General features: G+C 42.3%; 1 protein-coding gene across 4 annotated transcripts; it reads left to right on the plus strand.

Annotated features, from left to right (window-relative positions):
• Positions 1-490: 490 nt before the first annotated feature.
• Positions 491-16,171, plus strand: pias2 (protein inhibitor of activated STAT, 2). Of its 4 annotated transcripts, none has more exons than XM_063195700.1 (15): positions 491-526; positions 1,807-1,875; positions 2,255-2,747; positions 3,106-3,193; positions 3,324-3,374; positions 3,607-3,697; positions 4,365-4,499; positions 6,566-6,671; positions 8,326-8,399; positions 8,885-9,045; positions 9,304-9,437; positions 9,976-10,153; positions 13,606-13,745; positions 13,851-13,888; positions 14,680-16,171. In XM_063195700.1, exons 3-15 carry the CDS (start codon positions 2,258-2,260, stop codon positions 14,920-14,922), a joined length of 1,929 nt encoding a protein of 642 aa, XP_063051770.1. In that variant the 5' UTR covers positions 491-526; positions 1,807-1,875; positions 2,255-2,257; the 3' UTR covers positions 14,923-16,171. The 4 variants fall into 4 exon arrangements, with proteins under 4 accessions (XP_063051770.1, XP_063051769.1, XP_063051772.1 ...); XM_063195699.1 differs by having other exon boundaries at positions 494-851; XM_063195702.1 differs by having other exon boundaries at positions 494-851; positions 14,683-16,171.
• The last annotated feature ends 75 nt before the right edge of the window (positions 16,172-16,246 follow it).

The raw sequence follows: 16,246 nt of genomic DNA on the forward strand, positions 1-16,246 counted from the left end.
GACCGACAAACCAGACAGGCTCTAATTTGCATTTTAAAAAAAAAAAACGTTCCAGTGGAATAGAGCTCTGCTCTACATAATAATAATAATAATAATAATAATAATAATAATAATAATAATAATAATAATATGTCTCTAACAATTATGACAACTTTCTTCTCCCATATACTTCAGATATGCATAATGAATGTTGAACCTAACACCTAGTGGGTTTTTTGTAATGCCAAAAAGAAACAAAGTAGCCCAGGACAGAGCAAAATCTCAGTCTCTTCCTCATTGAAGTTCTATTCTTTTTTTTGTATACTATACACATTATGTATCATTTTCATGCTGTGTCAAAAAAACAAAACAAAAAAAACATCTGGATGTTTGAAACCAGTAAATGCGTGGAATGCATGTAGAATAGGAGGTTATGATTTCAGTTGTGCACCAACCTCATATTATCATTTTTGGTCACGTGAGGCGCAGCGGTGGATTCGTCTAGGATGACCACAGCCAGAAAATGGCGGATGTTGAGGAGTTACGGGTAGGCGAAAGTGTTATGACAGCTAGTGATTGGAAATGCCTTATTTCAAGTTTACAGTGTTATGTTGAGAGTGAATAGCGCTTTTTTTATTATTTTCTAAAAAATAAATAGGTTGGCCCCACTCGCGAAGGAAAGGTGAGGTGCAGGATTTTCAAAGAGGCGGTCACCTTTAGGCCAGCGTGAAAGAAGAAATGCCCACATTTGTGTATTTATCACAGGGGTTAGCCATTAACCTTTTTGGTCAACGGAAGACAAGTTAGACTGGTAACTAAGAATTAATAGTTAGCCAGAAATCTATCTTCTGCAGAGGTAGTCGGTGAGGGTGGTAAGTTGCTTGCATACTTTTAATGACCAATTTTGTATTGTTCTCTGGTATTTGGTAACTAGCCAGTCTTGCCCACATAGCTAGCAAGCTCAGAAGTTTTTAGACTGACGTGCAGCTCAAATAACTTGTTTCAATTTACAGGTTTTTCTTTTGGTCGTTCTTTTCGTGGTTCTAGTGGAATATTCTCAGAATTCATTTTCACACCAACTGTGAAGTTAAAGCAGCAACTTATTGTTGCACCTTTCTGTGCGTTTTTTGCTCTCTGTATGCTCCTTTAGCGGGCTAGTCCAATCATAACAGTGCTATTTGGCTAAGGAAGCTATAGTAGCTAGTTAATCATGAGTGTGTTATGATGATGAACTAACATGCTGTGCTACACATTATTTTCCTGGAAATGTAAATGCTTGTATGTGAGATCCAACATTATGTGGAGTCATTTTTGATAAGATTGCATTTGCAAAAAGTCGATCGCAGATGTTTTTATTACATGAGCCAGGCTGTTTTGCTATTGTTTACATCCAGACATTATCACTTAGCTAGCTGTTACAGTGGGATTAGCTCAAGAGGCATTATGTGATATGATTCTTTTAACACACTGCCTGACTACTTTTGTCACGATATTCAGGCTAAGCATGGCACACTACATTAGAATGAGTGTCGCTGGTGTCATAAAAATGCAATTAAATCTTTGTGGACAAGATGTTTGTTGGGGTATAAGACCCAGGGGGTCCCTTTGTCTTGCTAGTTAGCCATGTTTCATATAATATGGATTAGTTGACCATGCCAGTGTTTTCTATATGTCCTCAACACGATGCACTGAAAATGACTTTCCTTCCTAGGTTATCCCTGAAATTTAACCCAATAACCGGAATTGAGGAAAGAATGCTTGCTGTGTGTTGTGTAAATCTCATGTGTATCTAATGGGTTTTTTGGACTTTTATTCTCAACATTTTAGATGTTTTAGGTGTCATTTGATAAGGATTTAACAAGTAAGAACAATCAAGCATGGACCGTATAATGAAGGGTCAGTTGGGGTTTTCTTACTCTTCTGTGGGATTGGGACAAGGGGTTGTTTGGTTGGGAGGGCTGTGAGGTTTCTGGGTTGGTGGTGGTTTGCTCCATATATGCTCTCCAAAAGTTTGTTTTGTTTTTCATCGTCTCTATACCTTAGTAATGCAGTTTTGACTTAGTCTTGTTTTTTAAAAAAAATGAATTTAACTTACACATTTATTTCTGACGTGCATTAACCTTCTCTTCTGTGTTGTTTCTGTTGTCCTCAATAGAGATTTTACTCCTCCTTTATTCATCTGCCTGCATTTTTATAGCAGCGGTATAGTGCCATGTGTTTTACTTGTCTGTTAATGTGGTGCTTTTTTTGTTGATTTCATTCTTGTCCTGTGCAGAGCATGGTATCAAGTTTCCGGGTGTCAGAGTTACAAGTGTTGTTGGGCTTTGCTGGACACAACAAGAGTGGTCGTAAGCACGAACTCCAACTGAGGGCCTTGCGCTTGCTCAAGAGCGGATGCAGCCTAGCCGTGCAGCTCAAGATCAGAGATCTTTACAAACGACGCTACACAAGTGCCATCGAAAGCCTTCCCGATTTGGCCATCCTCAAGCCAAACCAGCAGAGCTACCTTCAGGCAGAGCCTACTGAGGCATCACCTGACGTTGCTACTACTATCACCACCACCACCACCACCACAGACCTCTCTGACTGTCTACACCTGGGCTTGGCACACCTGCCCGGCTCTGATTCAGCCGTGTGCCCTGAGACAAAAGCGAGGATGAACATGCAGCAGGGCGCACCGCTCATGCCCCCTGTGCACCCGGACGTGCAGATGAAGGCACTTCCCTTCTATGATGTCTTGGATGTGCTCATCAAACCCTCCAGTTTGGGTAATAGTCTGTCACTCTTTTTTTGTTCCTTGTACTCTGTGTAGTCGTCACTGAGTAGGGGTACTAGGGGTGTCACTCACGGCATGAAAATTTTACCTCACATTTGTCGTGACACCCCTACCTTGTATTCTGTCTAGTCACAAAAGCTGAGTGGAAAGATTAAATGTTCAAGGCTCTCTTAAAAGAACGTTAAAATCCTGTAGGATAAACCATAATCATGAATTCAGTTGAAATATAAAGAAAGTAGAAATGTTTTCCAAGGGCCCTTTAACTTTTTCTTTGACGGTATCTTTAATGTGATAGCTCTGCATAGTTGTGATGACCTATAGTTGAGGATGTGCCATTTCTGTATTTGCAGGCCCCTGTACTGCTCAGAGATTCCATCAAGAGAAATACTTCATATTTGCCTTGACTCCACAGCAAGTCAGGGAAGTTTGCATATCCCGGTAAGCCCACTTATTCAACTCCTACAGCTATGACTGTGCTTTACCATGTTGCAAAGCTGAAGCTCTGGCTGTATATATTATTAGTTATGAATTAATTGTAATATCAATGTAATAATTTTTATTTTTGTAGGGATTTCCTTCCTGGTGGCCGAAGGGACTATATGGTCCAAATACAGTTGAGGTAGGAAATCACAAGCATAGTGAAATAAAAATCCTTTTTACTCTTTTTATATTTAAAATAAAGAGTTGATAAGTGAACAAATTGCATGATACAGTAATTTGCGATGAACTGAGCTGAATCATTTGAAATTAGTTGATGTATGCATTTGTCTGTGTTTGTAGTGTTGGGTAGATTGGATCATTTGAAATTGATTTATGTAAGTGTATCTATCTATCGGTGTTTGTGATGTTAGGTTTTGCCTGTCCGAGACCAGCTGTCCCCAAGAGGATAACTACCCAAACAGCCTGTGTATTAAAGTCAATGGGAAACTATTCCCACTGCCGGTAAGAGAGAGCCTGGGAATACCGTGCTGCCTTGTAAGATCGTTCCGATCTGAAAGGCCACATGGATACAATTGCTGAAATCTTCGCCTGAGTTTGGGAACCCAAATGAAGAATAGGAAGCGAGAGCAAGACCGATTATTACATAAACAAAAGCTCATAGTTTGTTTACAGATCCATCAAGTCGACACTAGATGCAAGACCAGCTTTCCATGAAAATGTTATCATATTTAAAATGGTTGAAATTAACTTCCCTTATGAGAAAATGAATGGACTGTTCCCATACTATAGCTCACTTGTGATATAGTCTGGCAATAGCACAGTCTAGGCAAGAGGTGCAGGACGCACCACACAGTTAAGTTGTCATTCTATTTCAGTGTGTCTCAAAGTCTTTCAGACTGAAGAACTTCTTTCCCTTGCAGAGGAAAAAGCTCAATGACCACAATACACCTCCCCACCCACTGATGCATGCAGTGTTGTAGCACCAAAGCCCAAGTCGCATTGGGATTAGAACCACAGTTTGTGCATGACACATGACAGAGTAGTCATTTTTCACTGTGTTTGTTTGTGTGATGGCTTAGGCCTTAGGGGTTTATGATAAAACCATGTGAAACCAAGTCTGAATTCATTCATGTACTATTTCCTGTTGTTGTGTTTTTATTACGCCCAGGGCTTTGCTCCTCCTCCGAAGAATGGGGTGGAGCAGAAGAGACCTGGGAGGCCTTTAAACATCACCTCTCTCGTCAGACTCTCCTCCGCCGTGCCCAACCAGATCTCTGTCACCTGGGCACCAGAAATCGGAAAGGTAGAAATGTTACTATGCCTCTGTTCATTGTGCTTCTGTTGCATGACTGAGTGAATTATTTGTTGTTGTGAAATTAATATACTGTATTTGAAATGTGAAAAGTAGAAAAGTCATTATGCCTTCTTTGTGTTTGTGTTGTATGATCTTACTTGTGCATGTGCAGGGCTCCAGAGTGCGACCAATTTGGTCGCACATGCGCCCATTTTTTCCCATAGTGCGCCTAAAAAATATTTTTAGGCGCACCGGTGCGACCAGCCATCAGTAGAACAAAATTAATTGCCAATGCTAAACACCCGTTTTAATGGCCATACAATTAATAGTCATTCTGCAGGCCTACTGTAACTGGCCCATCACACAATAAAACGTGTCAATGCGTCATTCAACTCCGCTGAACTATCTTTCTCCCCCTTCCTCTCGCTGAGGCAGCCCGACGTTTCAGAATAAAATGTTCGACTTCGCTAAACTATCCGAGTTCACGTGTGCTCGTGAGTTTGTGTTCTCAACCAGGGGAGTTTTGAAACGGACGAGAGGGTTACAATCACGGGGAAAAAACGAGATGGCTTGAGGATATATTAAACATCGGCCACCACTGATCACATAAACGCAGACGGGTGCGCGGATAATAATGGTCCGCTTCAGCCGTGTGCAGAGCTGGCCATTCAACAGGTGACACGCTGTCGGGACTTCTATGAGTTAGGCCTATTTGATAGCAACTCCAAACTGCCTATCTGTCGGCACGGCATCGTTCATGCACATTGAGACAGCACGAGGGAGTGAGCGCACAAAATTGTGCTGTCCTGTCGTAGTGCTAGCTAAGATACCACAATCATCATGCAAAGGGAGAGCGCTAAAATGGGTAAATACAAAACCCAATTCACCTCGGATATACCACTGTAAACACAATGGTCCGTTTCAACCGCGTGGAGAGCTGGCCATAGGTGACAGGCTAGTCTCTCGGGACTTCAGTGGGAGTTTTTTGATAGCGACTCCAAACTGAATATCTGTCGGCAAGCCATCGTTCATGCACCTTGAGACAGCACGAGAGAGATAGGTGGGAGAAGCGCGCACGAAATTGTGCTCTCGTGTCTGTTCATAGCGTTTGCTAAGATACCCAATCATCATGCAGAGGGAGAGCGCTCAAAAATGGGGAAATACAAAACCCAATTCACCTGTAAACATAGGCTATTAGTGTCTAATGATTTTAAAAATCATGACATTTTTAACAGGGTTTGAAAAATATCTATCTATCTATCTATCTATCTATCTATCTATCTATCTATCTATCTATCTATCTATCTATCTATCTATCTATCTATCTATTCATCCATCTCTGTGCTTGTGTGTAGCCTTATTGCTGAAAATTAAAGCTTAGGCTTGCTTAGGCCTACTTGAAGCCAGGACGTGGTAGTTATGTAGCCTACTGTCATGTCTTTTGAGGAGCACATTTGGAAGACTAGCCTCTAGCACATGGAAGGCTCCAGGTCTTTTAAAATAATAATAATTTCATTAATTATTATTATTATTATTCTTATTATTATTATTATTATTATTATATTATAAGGCCAATTGCTTTTTTTATTAGCCTATTATTATTATTATTATTATTATTATTATAAAGCTGGGGTGCGTGCGTGCGTGTGTGTGTGTGTGTGTGTGTGTGTGTGTGTGTGTGTGTGTGTGTGTGTGTGTGTGTGTGTGTGTGTGTGTGTGTGTGTGTGTGTGTGTGTGTGTGTGTGTGTGTGTGTGTGTGTGTGTGTGTGTGTGTGTGTGTGTGTGTGTGTGTGTGTGTTGGGGGGGTGAACATTTGGGTGCACCTAAAAAAAATGTTTAGGCGCACCAGTGCAACCAGTGCAAAAAGTTAGTCTGGAGCCCTGATGTGTATCATGTCTGATGTCCGTGTGTATGTCTGTATGATGTGTGCATGATGATTATAGTGTCTATGTGACTTGTGTATATATGCAAGGTTATTTCCATGGGGACAAATTATCCACACCACTTGGCTAAATAATGCTGTGTTCATTAATTAGTGTAAGTTTGATTAATTGCTTGTCCTTCCTGTTTTACAGACCTACTCCATGTCTGTGTACCTGGTCAGACAGTTGACTTCGCCATTGCTTTTGCAGAGGTTGAAAATGAAAGGGATACGCAACCCGGACCATTCAAGAGCTCTAAGTAATTCTTTTGATTACTTTCTTTACACCGATTCAAGGGGTGTGCGATCTGGAGAAATGTAATTGTAAAGAATCAGACAGAGTAGCGATCGTATCTGCCAAAGTGGAGAAATCTCATAGATCATTTTGGCCAATAAGTGCAATAACTTGAAGTTCCATGGTGGTTCCATGGTGGTTCCATGGTGGTTCCATGGTGGTTCCATGTTCTATGCAACCAGCAATTGCAGCAATAGCTTAACTGTCTACAGAACCAGTGAAAGTTTTTTTTAAAGTGGGGGGGTCGTGTTGAAAAATCTTGATTTGGCATTTTTGCCATATCGGCAACCACTAACTGTTTCCACACAGTGTGTAGCCTAATATCTTTGTGTTGTGCTGCTAGACTTGGATACAGGAAGATGTGTTCACAGAAATGCGTGACCATCACAGTTTCTCCAGAACTTTTCCGTGTTGTAAAAAATATGTTGTAACATTGTGTTGCTTAGGGGTCATTTCACGTGAAATCAGACACTTTGGGACCCGACCGACAGTAATACCATAGTAATATCACATGATAGCATGTCTATCGGAATATGTGAAGGATGGAGATGGTCCATGAGGATGCAGGAAGTTCAGTTTCACCTCTCCAGTGCTCGGCATACATTCCTCAACACATGCTAGCCACTAGTTGCCATCATATACAGCTACAACATACCATTTGATGCTTGAACATTTAGAACATTTCATTACTGACCTTATTCTTTCAACCCTGCCTTCTCTGAATGCTGAAAATGGTCTAGCTTCCACTGTGTCCACTGACAATGGGCAGAAGTTGCGTAGTTTTTGAGTACCTGGAATAGGGACTGACGAGGGTGCAGGGCCCGACGAGGGTGCAGGGCCCACCGGGAAAATGCCTGTTATGCCAGATGGCCAGTCCAGCCCTGTCCCTGACACTACTCTATTACTACTTCATTACAACTCATTTCAACCTTTATGTCCCATTATCTCTGAAATGAATGAAGAACCAAACACCCCATTTTCAGGTGTTGTTAATGATCTTACAGGCTTTGTTTAGACAAGAAACCGGCCATTTTAAAATATAAGGGTTTTTTTATATTCAATTTAAAAATTTTCAATGTATCATAATTCATATTCTGAAGGTTGTTGTATTCCATGCTGTGTGTGTAATTTTTAGAGCCAGAAAAGAGCTTTCAAACAACACCTCAGGACATACTTTTGTGACTTACACTGACTGATATAATCAAGGCTGAATGCATAGTGTCCTACCCTCATATGTAAAACTTTGCTAGTCTGTTTCTCCCTTAACATTGGTGTCAGATTCACACAAATGCAGTTCTGGGGTGCTACCTTGCTACTAAACAGGCACAGCAAAGTATGATTGAAATCCGTGTAGGTCGGGTCCCAAAGTGTCTGATTTCACGTGAAATGACCCTTAGACAGAATCATTTCTTTCTGTATGTTTCAGTGGTAAAGAATACAAAACTTCCATTAAATGTTATCTCGTACAGATTTCATCCCTTTGTGTCATTGGTTAAAGCAGCTATAGCTCAACATCATGTGTCTCTGACGTCACACTATGAGGTGCTGTTCACCTGTGGCTGTTGTGTCCACCTATCTGTAGTAGAATCATCTAAATGTTCTTGTCTGTTTTTTTGCAGTTAAAGAGAAGCTCACAGCAGATCCAGACAGTGAAGTGGCCACCACCAGTTTGCGCGTCTCCCTCATGTGTCCGGTAAGTCCTATTTCTCCCGCCATGTGCTCTCTGCACAGCATGCCTCCAATTACCATCACTGTATCGGTTAGTCAGCCTTTGCCTTCTTTTTGGCCAATAAAAGCAATAAAAATACATAAAACACACATTTACTAAATGATGTTCTGTTGTGTTCACGTGAAAGAGATTGACAATAATAGCTGACTTTGACTTTGAAAAACTCCTTGTCTATCTACGGTAGTTACACATGGTCTGGTCTTCACAGCTTGGGAAAATGTGCCTTGCTGCTGTACTTCCAACTGTTTGTATTGCTATTATGTCTTCTTCTTTTTGGATTAAAGCATCTGCTCGGCACCTGGGTTCAATTCCAGCCCAATGTCATTTCCCGATCCTCCCTTATCTCACTCCCCTACTGCTTTCCTGTTACCATCTTCACAGTCCCATCACAAATAAAGTCATAAAAGCCCCAAAAGCTGTATGCTTAATGTAATGTTATGTCTCCCCAGCTTGGTAAGATGCGCCTCACGGTGCCGTGTCGGGCGGTCACCTGCTCCCACCTGCAGTGCTTCGATGCTGCGCTTTACCTGCAGATGAATGAGAAGAAGCCCACCTGGATCTGCCCCGTATGCGATAAGAAGGCCACCTATGAGAGCCTCATCATCGATGGGTGAGTCATATGTAAAAAATATTCTTTAAGGTTTATCACTTGAAAGGGCGTAAGAGACTTTTTCTGATGCATTTTCCAGCACTTTGGCCAGCTTTGCTGTGCGCTATAAATAATCTTCTTTTTCCCCATTATGTCTTAAGAATTAGAATGATATGATAACATAAGAGATTAAATGTGATTCATTTCATTAATTAATTTGATAAATTAATTTGATCACCTAACAGCACTAAAATAACCTACTTTACCCCCTGATTGCAGGCTGTTCATGGAGATCCTGAATGACTGTACGGACGTAGACGAGATAAAGTTCCAGGAGGATGGGACGTGGTGTCCCATGAGACCAAAGAAGGAGTCGCTGAAAGTGGCATCGCCTCTCACTCCCAAAGTCGAAAGTGAGTACAGTGTAGTAGGGCTGCACAATTAATCTACATTACTTGAAATTTTTAATCGAAACATTTATGTTCTGCCTCCTTTGTGGCAAAGTGCGGTGGCTCATGTTTAGTAAAAAAGCTGCACTCCCGGATGAAATTCTTGCAGTTTTAATACTGGGTTAGCATGGCAGACAGACAGAAAGACGTTTCGTCTGCCGTGCTAACCCAGTATTAAAACTGCAAGAATTTCAGCTGGGAGTGCGGCTTTAAACATTAACTTTGCCGTTTGCTCGCACCCGAAGCCTTTGTAAGAAACAGTTGGGAGTTCAGCGCACTTTCTCTAAAAAAAAGGGCGGTGGCTCCCCTTAGGGCTTCTGCACACCAGCTCCGACAGCACTGCGGAGCACTTTCGCTTCCGACACAATTCCGACCCTCAAACCCAATTTCACACGAACATAGCATTGATAGTCAGTGGGCGGCCATAATACTATCTTTTAAACGATCTTTTAAAGCATGGAAGAAAATAAATAAATGTCTCTACTGTGTCCGTGTCTGTCAGGTTCTGCCCCCTTGCGTCACAGTGCGTCGGCCCCCCACGGGGACGGTGGCGGCTCCAAGAAGGCGGACGTGATCGACCTGACCCTGGACAGCTCCTCGGAAGAGGAGGAGGCCGCCGAGCCCCCCGTCAAGAGACGATGCCTCTACATGACCAAGTCTGAGGAGATGCATGGGAAAGGGTGAGCAGGCCAACAAAAAAAAACACTGACTTTAATGCAGGGATGGGGAACCTTTTTCATTCGAGGTGGTCATGTATTTACTGTACTGTATTTCCAAGCATTACACATGAATATGCAAATCATTTTCTTCTCAGTGTGCACGGTTTTTGTGTACGGTCTTTATGAGCCTTCATGTACCCTTTACATATGTGAGCAAGCTCGAGGGAGCTGCACAGGAAAGGGTTAGTCTGTGGATACATAGCGGCAGCACAGTAAAGCCTTTGTGAACTTGGACAGACGCTGCATTTGAATGGAACATGCCAGATGAAAGGCTGAACCATGGCCAAAAGCAATGTATCTGTGTCCCTAATTCTAAATTAGAAGAGCTCTAATCAATCTACCCCAGGTCTTTTGCAAGAACTAAGTTCTGACCCTGCCGTGGCCTAATGGTAGGGCACAGGGTTACAACGCCGGCAACCCGGGTTCGATTACGGCCCGGGTCATTTGCCTAGCCTTCCCTGTCTCTCTCTCTCTCCCCACTCCTTTCCTGTCCTTCTGTAACTGTCCTGTCACAATAAAGGCATAAAAACCCCCAAAATATATTAATATATAAAAACTAGAAGCACTCAGAGAGTGCAGACCTCCGCCAAGGAAGCTGCATGATGGAACATTTGACTATGTTACACCTGTCTTTCTGCCTTCTTTTTGTGGAGTCCTGGCAATTCAATTTTTGGTCACTAGGGGCGCCTAGAGATATAGGCCAGCAATGGTGAAGAATCTTTTAAAAAGTCCTGGTTCCGGTTCGTGATCCAGATCACCACCAGAATTTAATCACTTGTTCCTTGGGTCATTATCAACAACTACACAAAGTTTTGTCCAAATCCATTGATTCGTTTTTGAGTTATGCTGTTGACAAACAGACAGACAAACAGACATGCAAACAGACGGACAAACCAATGCAACCGAAAACATAAAATCCTTGGGGGAGGTAAAGAGCTAAGTTCTAGTTGCAACTAGACTTGTTTTGAGGAGAGTAGTAGAGTAGAGTAGAGTATCATTTATTGATCCCAGGGGGAAATCAAAGTGTCAAGTAGCATACACACATACAGTGCCCTCCATAATTATTGGCACCCCTGGTTGAGATGTGTTAAAAGCCTTAAAATAAATTCAGTGTTTATTGCAGAAGAATACTGTCACACTGAAAATTGTAGGAAAATGTAGCCTTCAACTCAAATGAATTGTAAGAAAATAAAAAAATCCCTGACTGAAAAATAATTGTTTTTCATTAAATCACCTGTTCCACAATTATTGGCACCCTTAACAATTCCCAGGAAATAAATATAATTGAAGCATTTCTGTCATTTCTACAGTAGTTTACACAGTTTACCAGAGTATGTAGGAACATTTAATTAGTAATTCATCACTTCCTGTTTCCCTGGGGTATAAATATGACGTGACACCGAGGCCATTTCTCTTATCCACTCTTAAACATGGGAAAGACAAAGGAACACAGCATACAAGTGAGGCAGATGTGTGTCGACCTTCACAGGTCAGGCAGAGGCTACAAGAAGATTGCCACTCAACTGCAGCTGCCCATATCCACTGTGAGATGAATAATTAAGAAGTTCAAAACACTGGAACAGTGGTAAACAAGCCTAGACGAGGACCCAAGTTTCTTTTGCCACCACGCACAGTGAGGAGGATGGTAAGAGAAATCAAAAGATCTCCAAAGCTCACTGTTACAGAATTACAACAAATGGTAGCATCCTGGGGACACAAAGTCTCCAAATCAACCATCAGGCGCTGTCTACACACCAACAAGCTGTTTGGAAGGCATGCACGGAGAAAACCTTTCCTCACTCACAATCATAAACGCAAATGTCTGGAGTTCGCCAAGCGGTATTGGGGCCTCAACTGGGACCGTGTGCTTTGGTCAGATGAGACCAAGATTGAGCTTTTTGGCAACAAACACTCTAAGTGGGTCTGGCGTGCCACGAAAGATGCGCATGCTGAAAAGCACCTCATACCCACTGTGAAGTATGGGGGTGGGTCAGTGATGCTGTGGGGCTGTTTCGCTTCCAAAGGCCCTGGGAACCTTGTTAGAGTGCATGGCATCATGAATGCTTTGAAATACCAGGACATTTTAAATCAAAATCTGTTGCCCTCTGCCCGAAAGCTGAAGATGGGTCGTCACTGGGTCTTTCAGCAAGACAATGACCCTAAACATATGGCCAAATCTACACAGAAATGGTTCACCAGACACAAAATCAAGCTCCTCCCATGGCCATCTCAGTCCCCAGACCTCAACCCCATTGAGAACCTGTGGGGTGAGCTGAAGAGGAGAGTACAGAGGAGAGGACCCAGGTCTCTGGATGATTTAGAGAGATTCTGCAAAGAGGAATGGCTGAAGATCCCTCTTTCTGTCTTTTCCCATCTTGTGAAACATTATAGGAGAAGATTAGGTGCTGTTTTGTTGGCAAAAGGGGGTTGTACAAAATATTAACACCAGGGGTGCTAATAATTGTGACATACATTATTTGATGTCAAATAATTATTTCTTTATGTGGGATTTTTTCCCCACTGAATAAATGCACTTGTATTGAAGGTTGGATTTTTCTCTTTTTTTCCATTAAGGTCCCATATTATTTAGAAAAAAATAATAATAATTGGAAGCTAAAAAACACATCTCAACCAGGGGTGCCAATAATTATGGAGGGCACTGTACATAAATACAAAAAGACATTGCCCACGAGACATTACACACATACTACATACACATAAAATAACCATATATAGCTCACTGTTGCATACATTTAGCCAAGTCATCTCACTCTCTATCACACACACACCTTTTTTTGTAGAAAAACTTGAATCATCCAGTTGCTTACAACTTAACTCCCTTGTGCTTGTGACCTCGCGATGACATTATTGACGACAGAAGTTCAATACCTCGCACAAGTGCAATTCAAAGGTCATTTTTGCAATCAGGATGTTGAATGGGGATATGTCCCCCAAAAGTTGTTGTGCCTAGACTGATAACGGGGAAACGTTATTGTTTTCTACACGGAGGCGGAAGCGCGAGTCCACAAGTGCAAGATGAGTACAGGACTTTGGACCATGGAATAATGTACCCAATGTATTTATCCAGGACGTCATCTTGGTCAAAAGAGTTCAGTTGTAGTTGCAACTGGACTTGTTTTTTGGATCCTGAAACATCTCTAATGTCGTGTTTTGTATTTGCCATACAAGGTCTTGGCGCATCAGCCCTTTTTAAGTAAAGATTCGGCACACTTGAAATCCTTTTTTGTTTCTGCAAGTCTGAAGAGGACATCAATGTTTGAAACGTAGATCAAATTTAGATTTCTTTTTGACTTTTTTGAATTGCCTCAATAGTCTGTAGACTCCTTCACTCTTCCATCGGCCTTGGTCCTGCACAGTCTTCCTCCTCAACTGTTTTTGTATTTGCCTTCCAGGGTGTTGGCGTATCAGCCTTCTGCTGTGCGGGTGCCAAATGTGCCGAGCCTGGACCCCACCTACTTGACGTCCGCCTTGGCAGACTACGGTGTGCCCTACCATCACTCAACACTCTCCACTATTCCTGCAGAAATGCAAGGTTTGCTCATTGGCCTTTCAAAAGATTGTTTGTCGATCCATACCATCATCATATTGTATTTTATCACGTCTATTGAACTCTGATTCATTGTATTGATCTTTTCAGGTTTGGACTTGTATTCCTTAATTCAAGGAGATCCCCAGGTATGCTGGTTTTTGTAATAATAACTCAGTTTCGCCTTTCATCTAAAGCATGTCATCAGGCCTGGAGTTACATTTTCTGCAGTGAGGGAGGTTAGAGCTTGGCTCCTTTGATTGTAGTTGTGGGGAAGTGCTAGTTGTCTCATCGTCAGTTTAAATGCAAGGGTATTGTTATGTGTGAGCTTTTTATTTTTTTACTAAATACTGAAGAATTCCTGATATCCAATTTGGAAAGGAAGGCCACTTTCACCATAGATCTTCTTGATTGGAATTTTGCCAAGCACATTGAACACCTTGAACGTGTTTTGCCTAAACAGCCAGCTATTGACTAGAAGCTACGTCATCACTGGCTGCGTGTGCATTGTTGACTCAAACACACATAAACAAATAGACAGTGCAGAACCTAAAGAGAGAAGACCTGCCGTCCTGAAGCGGGTACGTTTGTAAAAAAATAGAGATCCTAAACGTACACTTATTACACAATTCCTAGAGGGAATAGGCTGTTCCAGAACCATATGAGATGTTTGTGGTTACAAGAAATTAAATGTACCGACTGGACCATCAGAAATGCCTGTGTCTGTGGCGCTCACCTCATATCTGAAATTATCGTGACCATTTTCTCATTTCGGAAAAAAACACCTGGCTATTTTCTTTTCAAACGTGCGGTACATGGTCGATTCTGCTCCAACAATGCGCACGCAGCTCGATGACGTCACATCTGTGTACAAACAGTAAAGGGGTCTATTAGACTCTGTTTTGACTAATGATGATCATCCCTTGTTCCTGTTGCCCAGCAGCATTACCGTGCGCCCATGTTCCTGGACACGCTGTCCGGTAGCCTGCAGAGTGCCGCCACCAGCAGCGGCGGCCTGGTGACGTCCACGGCCCAGTACGAGACCGTGGCCACAACGCACGCTCACACACACGCTCACACGCATGGAGGCGGCGGAGGAGGAGGCTCGGGACACGAGACTGCAGTCATCTCCGCCCACCAGGGGGCACCCACCAGCATCTCTGACATCATCTCACTAGATTAAGACCAGACGAGAGCAGTTCACACACCAGACTTGACTGAGGATTTCACCCGCAGCCTTGAGCTGGGTCTTGGTTCCAGGGCCTCATCTTGTGACTTCTTGACCTTGACCTTGGTCTTGATTTCTCTGTGGCAGCCTGGGGTAGCAGGTGCCGCCGCACCCTCCCCCCAAAAAAGGGCCGCCCCACATACAATATGCTCCTCCATCTCCATCTTGAATCTCACTTGCTCTCACTTACAGTTCACCAGCAACCTGAAACGGCAGACAGGAGGACCTTGAACCCTACGCGGCCCTGCTGCGCCTCCCATAAACACACACACACACCTGCTCCTCTGCCTACTTCCTCCCCCTTCACGGTTGCTGCGCAGATATGGCAGCCTGCTGTCACCCACACACACACCTCTCATTTCACTCGCACATCAGCCAGCTAGCTGTACTAATGTGACGAGGAGGTAAGAGTGATTTTGGGTTTTGTTTTCATACTGTTTTTTTGTTGTTGTTGTTTTTTTTTATCTTTGTTGTACATTGCCTTTCTGATTGGGCAGTCAGAGCATGCACGCGTGCAGACCTTGAGTTGAGCGTTCAGTGTAAAGGACACTAATTGCAAACGGGACACGACGCCTCGGACCGGTGCTCGAAGCACATGCAGCTCTGTGAATGTTCAGTGCAGGCTCCCTTTGGCAGCTGTTTCCCTTCTGTTGTGTTGTTGTTTTTTTTACAATGAATTCATGCCGTGAAATGTTATACCTTTTTTCTTTTTTTCTTTTTTTTTTTGTTGTTGTCGCAATAAGACCCCCACCCCCCCTTTGCACAGTTATGTAAAACAGACAATGTTTATGATCCAATTTTTTGTTTTTCTTTTCTTTTTTTTTGTCCTGGTGAGAAGATGTTTAGTATTGTTATGGATTTCTTAAATCATTTGACCCTTGTCCCCTGGTTTTCTTTATATATGTATTTGTTAAAAGAATTTTATATGACATCAAATGCGTTGTCCTATGTCACACACAAAACTTAAAAGGGCCAACAATGCTGTAATGTTGGAGCCATTGAAATTGGTTTTACCGCTAAAACAAAATGTTTTCAACACTATGTTTGCAGCATTGTAATATTAAAAGGATACTTTACAGAAAAGGAACTTTCATATATCATATTATTCTGTGGTGATTTTCGGCAATGAGTGAGTGAAGCTGTTGTGCCATCTTCTTATTGCATCGTTAGCACCACATATTTACTTTGTATTTGAAAGGTATTTGCCCTTTACCAGCAACCACTGTATTTTTGAAAGGGATTCAGTCAAAATTGTTTTAAAAAAGAAAATTGTGACGTT

Source organism: Engraulis encrasicolus, chromosome 3 (genome assembly GCF_034702125.1).
Source record: "Engraulis encrasicolus isolate BLACKSEA-1 chromosome 3, IST_EnEncr_1.0, whole genome shotgun sequence".
NCBI classification, from domain to species: domain Eukaryota; kingdom Metazoa; phylum Chordata; class Actinopteri; order Clupeiformes; family Engraulidae; genus Engraulis; species Engraulis encrasicolus.